Here is a 19,029-nt window from a genome sequence, read left to right on the forward strand (position 1 = left end):
CGTCTTCATCAGGTTAATTTGAGCCAAAAGGCATTAGGTGTTTGCCCAAAGAGAGCAGCTAATCAGCATGACGGGTGTATTCCTAAATTCATAGAGTGGGCCCTGTATTTGGACTCATTTTGGAAGTGATGATTTTATTCTTTTAACCAACTGATTAGTATATAAGAGAAAATCATTTCAGAAGAATATTTCCTAAATTACATTTATTAACAGTGGGTATTGTTTGTATCAAGGTCTTGTCAACAGCATTCTCTATCATAGTAACCTCTGTGTCAAATCTTAGACAATTGGGATCTTCGGAGTACAAAAGGCCTTAGACATTATCTGTCTAGTCTGTCTCCATTCTCAGCTTTATAAAGGTAGTCTGTTGATCTTTAAAAAAAAAAAAAATCTAAAATATATGACACATAAATACAGGGTTACAGACTTTTCATACTTGTTCCAGTGACTCTAGCTTTTTGGCCGTGGATTTAAGAAAACCACTTTCATCAATACAATATATTCATTAGCCCCAGATATCAAAATAAAGTAAGTGACATAAGAAACATGGCTTTTCTCTTCATTGTGCTTGGCTTGTTCACTGACAGCTTCTCTCTTTCCAAGTAGAATGATTTCAGTTCCTCTTGAAATTAGAAATTTAGCTTCTGTCTATTCAAGAAATGGTCCAATGTTTGTTAGGATTTACCTCCAGCCAGTGGCATAGTTTAGTTAATCCAGGATGAGACTGAACAGAATTGAGTGGTCACAGGCATGTGAGTTTCCTCTTATTTTTGTCTGCCCATGGTAGGTAGGCTCATCTCTGAAATGGTAGCACTGTTTCCAGATCTTTCTGACTCACACTATAGCCATCATTAGCCCAAGGCCAACTCTCTTAAGCAGCTTTGTTCTGCAGAATTTGCTAGATTGGGTATATCTGTAGTTGAAAATGTTCTTTGTGTGACAGTTGAATAAATACACTGAAAGCCACTGAATTGTATATTTAAAAAAAATTTTTTTAATGTTTATTTATTTTTGAGAGAGAGGGGGAGAGAGTAAGCAGGGGAGGGGCCGAGAGAGAGAGGGAGACCCAGAATCTGAAAGAGGCTTTAGGCTCTGAGCTGTCAGCACAGAGCCCGATGTAGGACTCAAACTCATGGACTGTGAGATTATGACCTGAGCCGAAGTCAGACACTTAACCAACTGAGCCACCCAGGCACCCCAAATTGTATATTATAAAAGTGAATTTTATGGTGTGCAAATTCTATTTCATGCTTGCTTTGGCAACACATATCCTAAAAAATTGGAATTCTATCTCAATAAAGTTGTGAGTTTTTAACTTCACATTCAATAAAGATTGTTTTCACTGTAATACTAATAAATAATATCATATAGTTCTTTGAGAAGAAGGTACATTAATTAAGATTAGAAATCAACTCTCAAGGTTGGCTCAAACAAAATTGTCAATAAACAATAAGCAGACCGTGATTTTGCCATAATATCTTTTGATGTAGCCTGTTAATCCTTTAAACTTAGCACAAGAGTACATTACAGATGACTGTATATGTAGGCAACAAACTCCCTACAAGGATATGAACAACCATTACACTCAGCTGTAGCATTTCCATTTTATTGTATGTAAGAGCTCATTTTACATACATAAATGTACAGACGGCTCCAGATATATTGATTCGGGCACTTAATGGAATCTTAACTATTATTCTATTAAAATTCAAGCCACTAATACAGAGTTACTTGCTTAAATGAAGGTCATATTTTGTTAATGCAGGCAGTTTTATTTTCATACTGCCATAATAAGAACAGCAAAAAAAATTGGTTTTCTATAAGTTAATTATATTTTACCTATATCTAAAATAAATGAATTCCATATTATTAGAGTTTTATAATGTTGAGTGTTGCACACAAAGATGAATCAGATTGGGTATTAAATCAAGCTATACTTTTTTTTTTTTTTTTTTTTTTTTACCTTTACATCTTCAAGATTCTACAAAATGAGCAACTAGATGAAATATCTCCCTTGGGTAATGAGGAAGTTTCAGCAGTTAGCCAAGCATGGTTTACAACTAAAGAAGATAAGGATTCTCTGACTAACAAAGGTAAGCTCTGTTGTGAATTTTAGTGTCCACTGGAAAAAAATGGAGATAAAAAGTTCTTGTAGTGATCAGGATTTTGAATTGAACCTTCATAGTTGTGACTGAGTAGTTAACAAATTGAGTTTTTCTAATTGTTTAAATTTGGCTCTGAGTGAGACCATGACCAACATTTGTTTTTCAATAATTGATGATTATTTCTCTGACATGCAGTAAATTATAAACAAATGTCCAATTATGGCATTTAAAAGACGGTACAGTTACTACACATGGGAACGGGAAGTCAAGTCTTTTCAGAGATCTAACTTTGGTCTGATAAGCAGCTTAGTGACTTAAAGTAGGTGTTTTATAGTGCTACAGAGTTCCTAAGGATTTTTAGGGAGCTGCTACAACAAAGTGCAGCTCATGGATATGCTACTCTGAAATAACTAAAGGAAGCAAAAGTAAGTAAATTGATTGTTTTCAACCACTGAATAGTAGATACTCAGTAAGAATATGTTATTCACTTGGTATCCATTGGATTATGTTTACCTTGTTCTAGAATCTTTTGCCCATAAAATTTATTTTTTCCATTGGATAAATTTTTCAAAAAGTTTTAAGCATGATTTGGCTTTTGTAATTTTCATGCCTTTTTTAGCAGAGCTTTATTGCTTAAAGAATAAGAAATGTAACTGAGAGAAAGTAATAATTTCTTAGTCTTTTTCTTATTATTATTCTTTATTTAGTAAGATCAAATGTATTCTTTTTTAAAAACCAGAGGTTACAAAAGCAACTGCATGGAGATCTTTCAGATTTCATATAAACGAGAAATTAGCTACATTTTATTCACAGATGCTTTAATCACAAAGCAAATCTTTAGTGTTTTAATCCATCTTGAGGGATGACATTTTCTATAACGTTAATTGTTTTCCTTTAAAGGACATAAATGGAAACAGGGGATGTGGTCTAAGGAAGAAATTGATATTTTGATGAACAATATTGAACGCTATCTAAAGGTATCTTATGGCTTTTTTTTTTTTTTTTTTGCCTCACTCATTTTTTTTCATTGCCAGTTGCAAAAATGATCAAAGCATCATATTATATGTACTTATTAGGAGCTTTTCAGTAATTTTTATAATGGATGATTGGCTAATATGTCATAGCTTAATAATTATAAGGTGTATGATTATGGTATGTTTTTAAACAAATTTTGAATTCTAGTTTAAAATAATTTTACTTCTTTAGTTAATACCAAAAGTTTAGACAAAATCCTAACAGCTTCTCAAAACCCTAAAGCTCTGTCTTTTCAAGCAATATAATTAGAGTTTTAGCTTGTATTGTCTAAAGCTGAAGATACACATCTCCTTCTTTGAATGAATTTATGACATGACAGCCCTCCCTTTTTTACAAAAAGTGAATAATTTAGTTCATTTTCCTGTTGAGGCTTATATATTGTTACTAAGTCATTCTCTTCAGTAGATATCTCTTGAACACAGTATTCTTGAGGCACTAGTGGTATGAACTCCTGCAAACATGGTATTGCTTTTTGAAAAGCCAGCAGTTCATTTGGGAGTGTTGAAAGTAGGTGAAGACCAATACAAGACGTTGTGCCATTGAGTGATAAATTCTGCGTGAAATCAGAGAAGGAAGAGTGTATTTTTAGGGTTAGGACAGTTTGGGGAAATATTTGGAAGAGCAAGAATTTGACGGAGTCTAAAGAAACAGAATTTTGGCTAGAGCAGGGCTGGAGGGAACAGCATGAATAAATGCTAAGTTCCAAGGAATCAGAAATGAAACCCAGAGCACACTGAATTAGCTAGCTCTTTAACTTGAACTGGAAACTTGACTTTGAAATCCAGTCCAAGGAATTAGAACTCTTTCCTATAGGAAAATGAGAAAAACTGATCACGTAGCTAAGTGAGGGATTGGTGGAGTAGATATGTGCTCTTCTCGAGGAAATCTTTCCAGCGATTTGCTTACCATTCCTGTAAAGGAGTTAGTTGCATGTTTGAAATATAGGTATAACCACTGTTTGGGAATGGGAGAAGTACAGTATTTGTTTACCCATTCTCCTTTTGTTTGATCCTTAGGTGGTTTATATTATTTTTCACTACTACAAATACATTGCTGCCTAGAATATCTGTGTTCTAAAGCTTAATTTTAAGCTCTGCTCTTCCCAAGCTAAGCTTTGTCAACTATAAAGCATGAAACACTTCATTTCTTTGTTAATAGGTAAAGATTCTTCCTACCAAACTATTTTTTTTTTAATGAAACAATTACAGTGACCAGTGAAAATGTATCTAGAAGTGTAGTTAAGTTGTCCACTGGTCACATACACTTTAGTTAAAACTAGAAAAATGTTTCAGGTTGATAAGGCAGTGATGAATGGTAAGAACACTGAACTTTGGGAATTAAGCTAGTTTCTTGTCTAGGAGATTGGAGTAGATGGTTTCCAAGGACCCTTTATGATTTAAGGATGGGAATGTGACTGAAATTTGAAGGATGACCCTTTCATTTGACCAGGTGAGAGTAGAAGGCCTTTAACGTATGGTGGTGGGAGAAGAATTGGCAGGGAAAGGACAGATACATAGGTAATATCTAAGGAAACCTGGTGACTGGATGTTGGGGAAGTAAGAAAATGAGGAGTTGGAATAATTTGAGAGTGTTTTATTTTGGATGACTGGGAAGATGATGAATTGATTGGCAGAGATAGGAAATGTCCAAAAAGATGTACTGACCTTAGGAAAAGATAATTTGTTGGATAATTATTATGTGCTGCTAAGAACATTTTGGTGCCATTTTTAAAGCAATTAATTGGATGTCAGATAAATGAAAGTGACTGTTACAAACTTAAAAAAAAAAACAGAAGAAAAAAAAAATCTTTCCATTTCACTGTGTATGGTCATCCTGCAACACATTGCCTTTCATATATTTAGGCATGTAAATACTAGGTGTAATTATTTGTGTGATTGAAACTGCATAAGAGAATTCTAGATTCTGAAATTTAGAAGCATCGGGTGCCTGGCTGGCTCGGTCAGTAGAGTGTGACTCTTTTGATCTTGGAGTCATGAATTTGAGCCCCGTGTTGGGTGTAGAGATTACTTAAAACAGAAAATTAACTTAAAAAAATTTAGAGGCTTTGTACTGTGCAGTTTTATATATTCAAAAGAATGTATAAAATGCTTATCAGTGTGATTTTACCTCTTTTTGAACTTTATGTAAGTAGATTCATTCTCTGAGTGTTCTTTAACTGACTTTTGTTGTTCATTATTGTGATTTTGTGATCCGTTCCATTTTGATTTTTTTTTTTAGCTCTATTTCATTATGCTAGGGTATATACTGTAAGTTACCCAGGTGTAATCAATGGTCATTTGGAGTCTTTTGAGTTTTTTGCTATTAATATGTAAAAACCTGGTGGGTGTGAATGGTATTTTATTATGGATTTAATTTGTATTTCTCTGATTACATACTTTTATATATACTTATTAGGGCTATTTTTTTTTTCCTTTTTGAAGTTCCTGTTCATATTTTCTAGCAAATTTTCTATGGGGTTCTTCTTAATTTTCTAGACTTTTTTAATGTTTGTTTGTTTATTTATTTGAGAGAGAACATATATGTGAAGGACAGAGAAAAGAAAGAATCCCAAGCAGACTCCTTGCTGTCAGCGTAGAGCCTGATGTGGGGCTCAATCTGCCTAACCCCTAAGATCATGCATGACATGAGTGAGCCAAAATCAAGAGTCAGATGCTTAACTGACTGAGCCACCCTGGTGCCCCTACACATTCTTAATGTATGCTGGTTACTAATGGTTTTCTTGTTTATTTGTATCACAGATAGCTTGTCCCAATTTAGTGACCTATCATGTCCTTCTCCTTAGGGGTCATGTGATGAAAATTGTCAATTTCAAAATCATTATTTTTACCTTAATATTTTGCATGGCTGTTTAAGATAATCCTCCTCTTCAAGGATATAAAAGTTGTAGAGTTTTGCCTTTCATACTGATTTTTTCCCCTATACCTGTGGGTTTCACTGTTGTTGGGGAATTTTTGTTTTATTTTGTGTGCATGGCATTTGTCCCAGCCTCTTTATGGAATATCAGTCTTCTCCCAATCTACAATGTCTGTTCTGTCCCAAATCAAATTTCCACACATTTGTTTCTTGAGTTTCTAATTTGTTCCCAGGTTCTGTTTGTTGATACCTGTACTAGTATAGATAGCGGACATGTCTCTTTATGAATGTCTTTGCTAGTTTTGGCCCTTTGTTCTTCGTTTATAAATTTAGAATCAGTTTGCAGAGAATGGAGACTGTTGGGATTTGGGAGTGGGGTGGGGGACTGCATTGAATTAGTGCATCTGTTTGAGGGGAATTAACATCTCTCCAGTATTCCATCTTCCTACTGAACACATTATCAAATTGTCAGCAAAACCATACTTGTAGCAGTGTAATCACATATGAAAGTTCTGTTATGTTCTTTCCACATCTGTAGAGATTTATATTTTTTCCATAAATCTTATAATTAAGAAGTAGTTTTTCTGAAATTAACACAAACTTGTATTCCTGGATTAAGCTCACTTTTTGCATTGATTATTAACCTTTTTATACATTGTTAGGTTCAGGTGCTGAAATATTTTAAGGACTTGGAGGATCTATGTTAATGAATGAGCTTACCTGAAAAATCTTTTCTGAAACTGTCCTTGTCTGGTTTTGTTATTGAGGTTCTGCTAGCTTAATAAGGACAATGAGGAAGTGTCCCACCTGTTTTTCTATACTTTAGAATAGTTTAAAATTAGAATTATCTTGATTGTTTGGTAGGATTTACCTATAAAGTCATGTGGGCCTAGTATTTCCATTGTGAGAAGAGTATTAATAACTGATTAAATTTTCTTGATAGTCTGTGCTTACTAGATTTTCTTTGTCTTCCTGAGTCTATTTTGGTAAGTTGAATTTTTCTAGGAGTTTGTTCATTGTATATAAGTTTTCAAATTTATTGCCATAGAATTTTCATAATGTTCAGTTCTCTAATCTCCAAGCAGTTCTATTTAGGCCCCATGTTTTTTATTTCCAGTATGGTTTTGTCTTTTCGTTTTGCTGTAAGTTTATCTTTTCATAGTTTTTATTAGTCTTAATGGGTCTTTTTAAAGAATCATTCTTTTAGCATTGCTTGTTGTTTCTATTACTTGATTCCTGATTCCATTAATTTTGTTATTATTTTCTACTTTAGATTCTAATTTTTTACAATTTTAAAGGGGGTTGACACAACTTGACTTTACTGAACTTTATACAATTTCTTTCTGGAACATTAAAGTATCACTTTATTATCTCTTGAAACATTTTTAAAGTTTATGTTTGACTTATTAATGAATTAGTAATGCATTATTTTTCTAAATGCCATTGATGATCTTGAACATAAAAAGAAACAACTTATAAAAAGCATAGTATATCCATATGCATTTTATCAGAAATCCCTAAATAAAAGAAATGTAACCCATTTAGGCACGCGGAATAAAAGATGCCACAGAAATCATCTTTGAGATGTCAAAAGACGAAAGAAAAGATTTCTACAGGACTATAGCATGGGGTCTGAACCGGCCTTTGTTTGCAGTTTATAGAAGAGTGCTTCGCATGTATGATGACAGAAACCATGTGGGAAAGTATGAAACCTTGTAATGCTGCATGTTTTCATGTAGTTAGGGGAAATACCTTATGGGGCTTTCATTTTTTAAAGTATAGTTAGGATTAAAACTTTAGTTGGAGACAGTATGAATTACTGTTTGTTGTGTTAATACTTTTTTCCAGGTCCATGTTATAAATATGGAAACCTTTTTTTTCCCCCTGTTTTTTTATCTATTTTTGAGAGACAGAGACAGCACGAGCAGGGGAGGGTCAGAGAGAGAGGGAAACACAGAATCTGAAGCAGGCTCCAGGCTCCGAGCTGTCAGCACAGAGCCTGACGCAGGGCTGGAACCCACGAACCACGAGATCATGACCTGAGCCGAAGCCGGACACTTAACCAACTGAGCCACCCAGGCGCCCCTGGAAACCTTATTTTAAGAAGGGCTCCTAGAAATTAGAATCTAAATCCCCCTTATATCTGTCAGATTTTAGACTTAGCGGTCTTCATATGTCAGACTCTACTTTGTAATATAGTAACATTATAATAAAAAGTATTATAATGGTTAAAGATTTAGGGAGTGTGAAAAAACCTCTAAATTCATTAGTAACATTGTTCCTATTCATTTTTTTTATAGTATAGCATTCCCTAGGTTAGTGACTTTTTTTTTTTTTTAATAAAACTAGAGAGGAAAATAAATTTCAGAATACAATGCATGGATTTCTGTTATAGATAACAGTTATGGGAAGGCATCATTTTTTTTTATGCAATGGTTATATAGTGTTAGTAACATATTTATAATTTCTCTTTGAGAATTTTAGGAAGTCCTGGTATGGCTTAATAGATACTACTTTTAAAAAGAAATTGCAATGGCTGTATTAAGTACTTGCCCAACTAAAGAAAAATAGCCTTTACATTAGAGCAAGAGAAAGGCAGATGTCCATGCATGGGTAGGGGAAAGGAAGAGAATTTAAAATTTTTCAATGCCTTGTGAGAATTCACCACAGATTTGCATCTTGGTTTATAATGTCATCCATAAGTCTTTCAGAATAGCTATACTATCAGAAGGCCTGAAACCAGTTTTGAAGTAAAGAACAAGTTAAACAAAATAGGAGCAAATATGTTTTAAATGTTGAATTTTCCTAGAGAAAAATGTACATTGATCACTTTTGTTACAGCTAAAAGTAGTTTTTTGCAAAAAAAAAATAGAAGCATTAGTTTTACTTTTCAGTAATTTACTTTGAAATTGGTCACTTTAAAAATATTATCATTATGCTAAATGACTTACCATTTGGCTCCCTAAGTGAAATTCTGATTTTTATCAAGGTTGTTTAGCATTCTTTGTTTTAATTGATCTTTTTAAAAATTTGTTTAAATTTCTAGATATACACCTGAAGAAATTGAAAAGCTCAAGGAGTAAGTTTAAAAATTTTTTTTCCTTTCATTAATTCTGATAGTCGGGTTTAAACTTTAAAAACTATATCTTTGTGTTTAAAACTTTTATTTTGAAAATATCAGGAGGTTTTTAGTAGACTGGTGTAATTTAATCCTGCTGTTCGGCATGATTGACCACAAAAAGAACTTTTCAGATCCATACGTTCAGAGGACCCGTGCCCATAAACTTAGTCTCCCATTGTGAGCTGCGGAATGAAGTGTGTCCTCAAACCAGTAATAAGGGTTACAGAAGAGACTAGATGGCCATTCTTGGTGACCTGAAGACAGGATCTCAGGAACTTACATACAGATTCAAAACCAGGGTTGTGCTACTTGTTTGTTAAGAATGGTGACTTAGTGAATGTTTTGCGTAATATCTGGGCGGACTCTACCTAATAAAGGCTATTTCACAGGAGAAATAATTTCACTTCATTGAGCGGGGCCATAAAGTATGGGTTAATGGATTGTATGGATCATGGAAAAAATGGAAGGTTGGTCAGCGTTATGATGATAGCAGCTTGTGAAACTTTTTCAGATGTCTGAGAAGAGCTTGTTAGGAGTACTCAGAAGGGAACAATCTGGGGATTGCCTGGGAGATTGTCAATAACCTGAGGGGAAATTTGGTCTTTTTTGAACACATATCCAAGTTACTTATTTCTTCTCTGACCCAGGAAAAAGGCAATTGCTGCCTGTTTTTTTTTCACCCACAGACAACTGTGGACCCCAAAAAAAGGCCACACTTTCAAACTTTGGCTCTCAGAGTATTGCTGCCCACAACTTCCAAACCACTCAAATGGGAAGAAGAAGAATGAAGAATAAATGATGAAATTAAAAGGGAGAAAACAGTTGAACCAAATGCTGATTGGCAGACTCTTGTTTTAGGCTCCGGATAAAGCATGGCAATGACTGGGCAACAATAGGGGCGGCGCTAGGAAGAAGCGCGTCTTCCGTCAAAGATCGGTGCCGTCTGATGAAGGATACTTGCAACACAGGTACCACGAGCGCGCGCTGCCGGCTTCTCTGGTGTTCGCTGATGCTTCCCACCCTTTCACGTACTTAGCGCTTTCTCTTCTGTCCTGGGAAGAAATCTGTCATTCATTTTAATTCAGATTTTATTTTCTGGTCTTCCTTTTTCATCAAGCTTTATAGACCTGAGTAATAATCTTCATTTTTCTGCTTTTGTGTGAGGTGGCACTGTTCACAGGGACACATCTCGCTTTTCAAAGGTTTTAGGTATACCATGTTTCCTTTTTGTAGCAATTCAGAACTCCAGTTTTGAAAGTATTTATCATTAAGGCCTATATCCAGGAGTTTGTTTTAATTTAAGCCCATCTAATTGTTGAGCTTATGTTAACAATAGATTATCAACTCAGGTTTATAAAACACTTTATTTAGTTCAGACAGGTTATGTAACTTAAGTTATGTTCCAAAGGTGAGGCTCTATTTTGCTTATTTCAAGTATATTTTTCCATAGAAAAAACCTTGCGGCTGGTGTTTTAATCTCAAGTGACTCTTAATGTATGCAGATATATTGGTGATACTGTTAAACCTAACTTTTGTGATCAACAACAGTATTTAGGCTTTGCCAGTAGCTCTCACTCAATCTTTCTGAGCCTCAGTTTCCTCTGTAAAATAAAGAGGTCAGAATGGGTGATCTCCTAGTTTTCTTTTAGTCCCAAAGTTCTCTGAAGGATCCACAATTTGTGCTCATTCTTTCAATAAGAAAAATAATTATCAAGTTAAGCTTAAACTTCGAATGTATATATTTTCTGTTTTCACTTCCTTGTCCTGCTAACCTGGATTTAGGGATGCTTTCTTAGTAACCATTCCACCAGCACTATGTTTGACCTGCAAGACAATGAGAACATAAATTCCACTAACTCTGTTATTCAGTGAATGATAGCTTAGTGAATGAAGCTAGAATAAGAGCTTTAGATTTAGGAGGGGACCCTACAGTTTTATGTAAGACACTGAGAACAGAGCCCCTTTTGTTAGCATAACATTATGGGAAAACACTGCCATTCCCTGATTCCCAGTCTGAGGGATCGATTTGCCTGTTTCCTATTCATGTTGCTACATAGTATTTCTGATCATGAGTTCTCTATTTTTGTACCACGCCATGAGACACTCATGCTAAAGCAGGAGAACAGGGCTTTCCCTTTGAATATGTGGTATCCAGAACTGTGCCTAGCACATTATAGATGTTCGGTAAATATTTGTTGAATGAATGGAATCTCTGAAGCAGGCATAATGGCACTTTTGAAATTTTCTAGATATTTTTAGTTACTAGTAACAAAATGGAAACATTAGTGGAAGGGGTAAAAAGTTTCTCTTCTTTTCCTATTTTTCTGCTCAAGATCCTTAGGAAAAGACCAAGAGGATCAGTCATTTGGTGTTATTACTGGTTTATGGCTTCAGGAAAACATAGAGTTAAACCATGTGTGAATGCCAGTTTCAGACCTCTTTTATCACAGTATCTTGGAGTTAGGATGGGGGGAACGGAAGTCATGTAAGCCTAGATTTCATTTTTACTAAAAGTGGGAGCCCGTAAGAGTTACACAGGTTACACTTGTCTCTCACCATTCGTTCCTGTAATGAAGGATCTCTGTTGAGCTTACCCCACTTCTGCAGAGCAAGGAGTCTTAGGTGAGACTAAGGGAAAATTGTGTGAGTTTCTGTGTCCATCAAGCCATCCATGAAGCTCTTCCCACTTAAAATTAGCACAACTTGACAGTACATAATTGTTGTATTGAATAGTTTTTCGTTGCTTAAAGAGTTAGTCGTTGTTTTCTATAGGACTCTGTATTTTCCTTCATACCAAGAACCTAACCGGGCTAGGAAAGGCTAGTAACTAAACAACAATGATCTTAGTACATGTGTGCAGTTTCCCACCTTGGGGTAGTTCAGAAATACTTTGGGTGCTACTGCGTACTGCCCATCCGTCCTTGGAAATACAGGGTTCAATCTGAAATGGGGGAGGAGGGAAGGTAGCAGTAGTAGTCTAGATGATTTCCTTTTTTCAGGGAAGTGGACAGAAGAAGAGGAAAAGAGACTTGCAGAGGTGGTTCATGAATTGACAAGCACTGAGCCTGGTGACATAGTGACACAGGGCGTGTCTTGGGCAGCTGTGGCAGAACGAGTGGGGACCCGCTCAGAAAAGCAGTGTCGTTCTAAGTGGCTCAACTACCTGAACTGGAAACAGAGTGGAGGTACCGAATGGACCAAGGAAGATGAAATCAATCTTATCCTCAGGTTTGTGTTCTAAATGTTTTAATAACAAAAGCTGCTTGATGGACTTTCCTCTTTGGGTTTCCCTAGATGCCTAATGTCTGAAAAGAATCCTTTCCATACAGAAAGAATCCATAAAGGTGCTTCAGAGCCTGTGTATTTCATATTGAGCTCTTGTTTTGTTCATTTTTAGTGGATTTAGTACTCGTGCAAAGTAGCAGATTGAAGGCGTGGAGACTGAAGTCCTCTCTCTGTCCGCAGAACAGGTATGGCACAGGCGGTGGCCCTGCAGCTTGCCACCGTCCCAGCAATGTGCCTCACTCCTAGCAGAGGGAGACCATGTCGAGGGAAAGAGGGCTGTTCAGTCTCCATGCCTTTCACTCTTGAGCTGCTAATTGCCAAGAAGGGGGTCCAGCTACAGTTACCCCATATCTTCCTACTGGAGTATTGTTTTTGTCTTTTTAACATTTTGGGTTTTGTTTTTAAAATACTTTTTTCAACTAGTCATAGTTGAAATAGCTACATTTCAAAACATTTTTGTTATAGAAATGGAAAAGCTCAGATGTAGGATATAACTTGCTTTAACACACTATAAAACACTGCAAAACACTATGCAACTAAACCTGTTCTTATCCTATTCTAACCTTTACCTACTGCCTTTCCTTTACAGTGTTTCATCTGGTTCTAACCCTTAACATTGGTTGTACCATTAACAAAAAGCTGGCCTGTTGGTTGTGTTATTAACAAAAGGCCAGTGAGATTTCATAGTTCTTAGCTCTGAAGCAGTTGTGCACTCCTGGCATTCCTTCCTTCCCATGCACCTTAACAAAGCATCTCTGACATAAGCTGCCATTCCCTTTATTGCAGTTGCCATCACATGTTGTCAGAGGATGGTTCTTACAGAGAAATAACTAACATGTAGCAAATGGTTGTTTTACCTGGTAGGATCGCGGAGCTTGATGTAGCTGACGAAAATGACATAAACTGGGATCTGTTAGCAGAGGGATGGAGCAGTGTCCGTTCACCACAGTGGCTTCGAAGTAAATGGTGGACCATCAAAAGGCAAATTGCAAATCATAAGGATGTTTCATTTCCTGGTAATGTATTATTTGCTTCTTGAGTCCTTCCCAAGTCTTAATTTACTCTTCAGGACTTAACTTACAGGTTAGAAGGTCTTTGCCTCAGCTAGAGATCTGAAACATGCCATTTAAACCTGTGCCCTATTTCTTTGGATAACTGTCTTTTCTTCCTTCCCTTAAGAAGAGTTGATGTGATCTGTAATTCTCAAAGCACCTAAGATAAAAATATGCACAATTTATATACACTCTTGTTCTCATATAAACTGTGAAGAATAAATTGATTTTACATATTGTGTACAAAGATTTTTTTTTTAAACTTCAGTTTAAATCAACTTTCATGTGTTGAATAATTTCAAACATCTTAACTGGGTTTGTCATTTAGAGAAATTCTTTGGTTTTATACTACAAAGATTAAATTTGTAAATAATATGTTATATAAATCTAGAGAGCCTAACTTCGGTTTGGTTAGAAGTGAGGTACAGCATGTTTGGCCCTCCATTGCCTGCTTTGCACTTAGGCACGCATCCAAGTCGTACAGGCTGTTTAATTTAGGTAATGAAATTCATTCCCCTTGGTATAGTTCTCCAACTTCATTTTTCCAAAGGAAAATTAGATCCTGAAGAACTTTGGCTTGAATACGTAGTTATAAATTTGTAAATCAGATGTTAAACCCAGAAGAGTGAGTGAATACTAACGTGACATGAACCTACCCAGATTTTAACCTGAGAAGGTTGATAGAGTTTATTATGACTAGTGGGGGGGTGAGGAGACAAGTCTAGATTTTGCTTTCCTGCACAAGAATTCAAGGTGGTTGCATTGTATTGTTTGCTGAAGGTGAGCTGCTACTCTGGAGTTGTGAGTTAAACTCACAGCCACCTGATTATGCTTTTGCAGTGGCTACCACAGTCAAATGTCCTTGAGTTGTAGAGGGGCTTGGGGGAGTGCACTATTCATTTTAAAAAGAAAATAAAGTACTTTGCATTAACAATATTTAGAATTTTATCCTAAAGCCTTAGGACACGGAAGAGGTCTTATTTTCATGTTCCACACTTTTTTGGGTTTTTTTTTTTAATGGATCTTAGTTAACAAGAATAATATTATGAATTTTTAAAAATTTCTTGTGATGGATAGTGTTTCCAGAAATCTCCAGACAGGCTGTAGCTTTAAAATATTTTTATTATTATTTTGCTGAGATCTCACATGCAGCATACAATTTTATTCCAAATACTTTCCCTCCTTACCCCCACCTCCCTTGCTGCTTAGATGGTGGTCTGTCGGAGAATCAATGTTCTTTTTGTCTGCCCATCTCCCTTCAGTCTTAATAAAAGGTCTTAAACAGTTACATGAGAATCAAAAAAACAACCCAACGCTTTTGGAGAATAAATCAGGATCTGGAGTTCCAAACAGTAATTCCAATTCCAGTGTACAGCACGTTCAGATCAGAGTCGCCCGCTTAGAAGACAATGCAGCCATCTCTCCAAACCCCATGACAGCCTTGCAGATTCCAGTCCAGATCACGCATGTCTGTAAGTGTTTACTCAAGACTCCTTGCTTTTATTGGGCCTATACAATTTAGTAATGGCTTTAGTATCTAGTACCTTTCATTCTTCTAGAATGTTGATAGAAATTTATGCAAGTTGACAAAGGCAGTCTAAGGTATTTTATGTTTGTTTATTAGCTCAATTGATATTTGCACAAAAGTATGTGACAGGAAGGACTGATAACCAACTGCCCAGCCATTATAAGCCATTTAAATCATCTTTCTTTTAAATGTTACAAAGAATGATTAATAAAATACTACCTGAAATATAGTCAATTCAGCAAGGGGATAAAGTTCACAAGGGGTGGCACATCATTTGTAGTAATTCATCAGAAAACACATCAATTGGGTGTGGATTTGAGGCCATATGTAGAAGAAATAGGTTTGGTGAGATTAAAAGATTTTCTTCAGGAAGTAAAGAACCAGTTTCCTCTGGGAACTATTGTGTTTACCCTTCTTTTCCTTAGCCTCTGATATTTTTTTGTGATAAGGAGATTATGAGAACCCAACAATTGTTGTAGGGAGGGGAAACTTACTTCCTGAGATTTAAGCCAAGTTGATATTTCTGCCCTTTTTTCCATGATAGAGTAACAAAGAAAGAATAGTTCTCAGAACCATATTATTCACCCTTATCTTATTTTTCTCTACCTATAGAAAGATCATTGCGAAGAGTATAGCAGTTGCTATGTGTCATTCTCAGTCGGGATTATTGGCATTTTGAGTGGGACAATTCATTGTTGGCAGGACTGTCTTCCACACTGCAAGATGCTCTGTGTCCCTTGATGTCACCCATGTAATGCCAGTAATACTTTCTAATCATTGTGGCAAATACAAAAACACCCTTCAGGGTTTCAGATCACTGAGCTGTCTGTTGCTGGTAGTAACACTGCGTATATCCAGTGACTGTCAAAGTTACCTTGGACCTTTAATCATGCCTGTCTTAAAGTCCTCATTTAAGTTTGGTTATTTGTTTTAGCTTTTCTACGAATGTAATATAAAACACGAAAAATTTCTTTAGCCCTGTTTATTTTGCTTTATAGTATGAAGAATTGCAAAGCAACTGAAATTACTGGCCTGCCATATATATGAAAGCTACTGTTGGTTACAGGTTGTGCACAGAGACTGGTTGAACTTTCCTTGGCTATTGGAATGATTATATTTACTGGGAATACAGACATTTTAGAATTGGTACCTTAATATTTAAAGATGGGTTGTTGTTTTTTTTAATATGTAAAATAATTTTCTTTCAGCAAGAAATGTGAATACACAAAGAGTTTTATAACACATCATTGTTTTCATTCAGGCTAAAATTGCTGGATTGTTTCTTCATGTTAGGAGTCAGGGATTCGTAAACTTTAAACCAGAATAGTAAATATAAATATGTTAGAGTGTGCAGCCCACATAGGTCTTTGTGGAATTTTCTGGTTTGTGTTTAAACAATCCTTTAAAAATGTAAAAATCACTCTTTGCTTTGTGCCACATTTGTCCCTGCCCATAGATTGTTTATGTAACCCTTACTTAGGTTATTTAGAATCACTTAAAATTATTCTAGGTATTATCTTAAGAATTCATCTAATAGAGAAAGAACATGTATCAAGTGCATTTGTTTTGAAAAGGGTCTCATTTTCTTTCCCACTGAGAAGTATGATAGTTGGAATAAACACTACATATTTAAAGTTGGTTCCAAATCTTTTTTCACATGGATTACTATAAAGGCACAATTGAAAGCAATAAGAGATAACATGTCTTCTAGTTAGTCTTAGTTCCTGATCACCTGGATTAGGTATAACCAACACTGCTCAAGTCTAAATAAAGACTCAATTGACACATCTTTAAGGAGATTATATGATGTGATCTCTAATGTGCTGTTCAGTCTCCCGTATGTGGTCTTCTGAAATAGTACTCTCTCTTTAAAAAAAATTTTTTTTAATGTTTATTTATTTTTGAGAGAGCATGAGCGGGGAAAGAGCAGAGTGAGAGAGGGACACAGAATCTGAAGCAGGCTCCAGGCTCTGAGCTGTCAGCACAGAGCCTGACGCAGGGCTTGAACCCATGAACTGTGAGATCATGACCTGAGCTGAAGTCGGACGCTTAACTGATTGAGCCACCCAGGCGTCCTAGTACTCTCTTATATTTCATGTTTTTCATCCTCCCAACTCCATGATGTAAGCAGGACAGCTAGTCTCTGAACGTTAGTATATTAAGTTCAAAGTAAGTTATTTGCTCAGGTTTACATTCTCGGAAGTAGTGTTGCTAGAACTAAAGCTTGGTGTTTGGGAACTATTGTTCCAGTCATCTTTGCTGCTTACCACAATGTCTAGGAAAATTTATTTTTTTCGTCCAGTTTCTATTAACTTTGTAAGCTAGCCTAAGTGTCTTCCTCTTCTTAATATTCTGTGATCAATGCCAGAAGTTAACAGATACTATCTACATCACACCTAGTCAACTCTGCCCTTGTAGTGCAAAAGCAGCCTTGGAATATAAACAAGTGTGGCCAAGTTCCTCTAATAGTTTATTTACAAAAACTGGTAGTGGGCTGGATTTGGGTATGAACCATGGTGTGCCAACCCCTGATCTATGCCATCCCAGGTAAATCCATTAGATTTCTTTATTCCTAAAAAGATTAAATGACTTCAGGTTACCACGCAAACTATCCAGTATGAGATTGTTATTTATTTTGTCTTTGTTCCTACCATAGCTTCAACAGAGTCCCCTGCTGCTACTGTTGACTCAGAAACAATAACACTAAACAGCGGAACACTACAGACATTTGAGATTCTTCCAGTGAGTAATACTTCACAAAATAGATATTGGCCATTTTATGCACTAGGAAAATCATTCGTTTTACACTGTTATGTGAACAAATGAAGCAAAAATTACCATGAATGGCATTAAGTACAACTACGTCCATGTTTTTGAGGGCAGATGGTTAAAGAGGACATAAATCAGACTTCCACTTTTATAATTACTTTCAGTCTTTTTTTTTTATCTGTACATAAACCAATAATAATATATGAAAGTGACAGTGCTTCATGTGTAGGGTGCGTGCTATGGGTCCATATGGAGTCCTTTTTTTAATTTGCCATTTTAGTCATTAAAAAAATTTTTTTTGTTAATATTTTTAAGGTATTTTTTAAGGTGACTTATTTATTTTGAGAGAGAAAGCATGGAGCGGGTGCGGGGAACAAAAGGAGAGAGAGAATCCCAAACAGGATCTGTGCTGTCAGCACAGAGCCTGATGTGAGGCTTGAACACATGAACTGTGAGATGATGACCTGAACCAAAGTTGGATGCTCAACCAGCTGAGCCACCTGGGTGCACCTGTGTGGAGTCCTAAACAAACACCATGTATAACCAAAAAGTTTATATTGGTTACTGAGAAAAAGTTTCTAAAACAAATTATTTCACAATACTCTTTTGGTAAATACCGTACTAGACCTTTTGCAAAAGAATCTTATAGTTCCTAAAATGGTAAAACAAACATGTTTAACATCTAAGACACCAATTCTAATCCAAGGTCTATGTATTTCTCTTGAAATGAAAGCATGTTTGCATAACCTTGTACATGAATGTTCATATTCATAATAAGCACAAAGTGGAAATGCATGTCCATCCGAATAAATGGGTAAATAAAATGTGCTGTAGCCATACAGTTATTGAGCAGTAAAAGGAAGTACTGATAACGTGTTCTAAGGATGAAAGTTAGAGACACTGCTAAGTGAAACTAGATGCAAAATACCATACAGTGCCTGATTCCTGTTTTTTTGAAAGGTCTAAAATAGGCAAATCTGTAGAGACAAAAAGTAGATTAATGGTTGCCTATTATAAAATTTTATAAGAGGTTTGGGGGAGCATTGGGTCATGATTGCTACTTTGAATAGGGTTTTCTTTTGGGTGTGACAGAACAATTTTAGGTCCTTGAAAGTAGATAGTACTTAAATTATGTCAACTTTTATTTGCTGTAAATAATGTAAGTGGTATTCATGTAAGAATTTATCTTCTGCCCAGCCAAATCTCATAAGGATGCACAGCAAAAAGTTCTCTTTTAGAACAATTTTGGAACTTTTACTA

General features: G+C 35.7%; 1 protein-coding gene across 1 annotated transcript in view; it reads left to right on the forward strand.

Moving 5' to 3' along the window:
- The window catches only part of DMTF1 (cyclin D binding myb like transcription factor 1), a 43,225-nt gene that overhangs the window by 19,633 nt on the left and 4,563 nt on the right, over positions 1 to 19,029 (forward strand). Inside the window, exons 7-15 of the mRNA XM_029928277.1 lie at positions 1,979 to 2,093; positions 3,006 to 3,082; positions 7,560 to 7,717; positions 9,061 to 9,093; positions 9,994 to 10,103; positions 12,135 to 12,363; positions 13,285 to 13,436; positions 14,735 to 14,944; positions 17,657 to 17,742. Coding sequence (XP_029784137.1) covers positions 1,979 to 2,093; positions 3,006 to 3,082; positions 7,560 to 7,717; positions 9,061 to 9,093; positions 9,994 to 10,103; positions 12,135 to 12,363; positions 13,285 to 13,436; positions 14,735 to 14,944; positions 17,657 to 17,742 — 1,170 coding nt within the window. The remainder of the gene's footprint in view (positions 1 to 1,978; positions 2,094 to 3,005; positions 3,083 to 7,559; positions 7,718 to 9,060; positions 9,094 to 9,993; positions 10,104 to 12,134; positions 12,364 to 13,284; positions 13,437 to 14,734; positions 14,945 to 17,656; positions 17,743 to 19,029) is intronic.

Source organism: Suricata suricatta, chromosome 2 (assembly GCF_006229205.1).
Source record: "Suricata suricatta isolate VVHF042 chromosome 2, meerkat_22Aug2017_6uvM2_HiC, whole genome shotgun sequence".
Lineage (NCBI taxonomy): Eukaryota > Metazoa > Chordata > Mammalia > Carnivora > Herpestidae > Suricata > Suricata suricatta.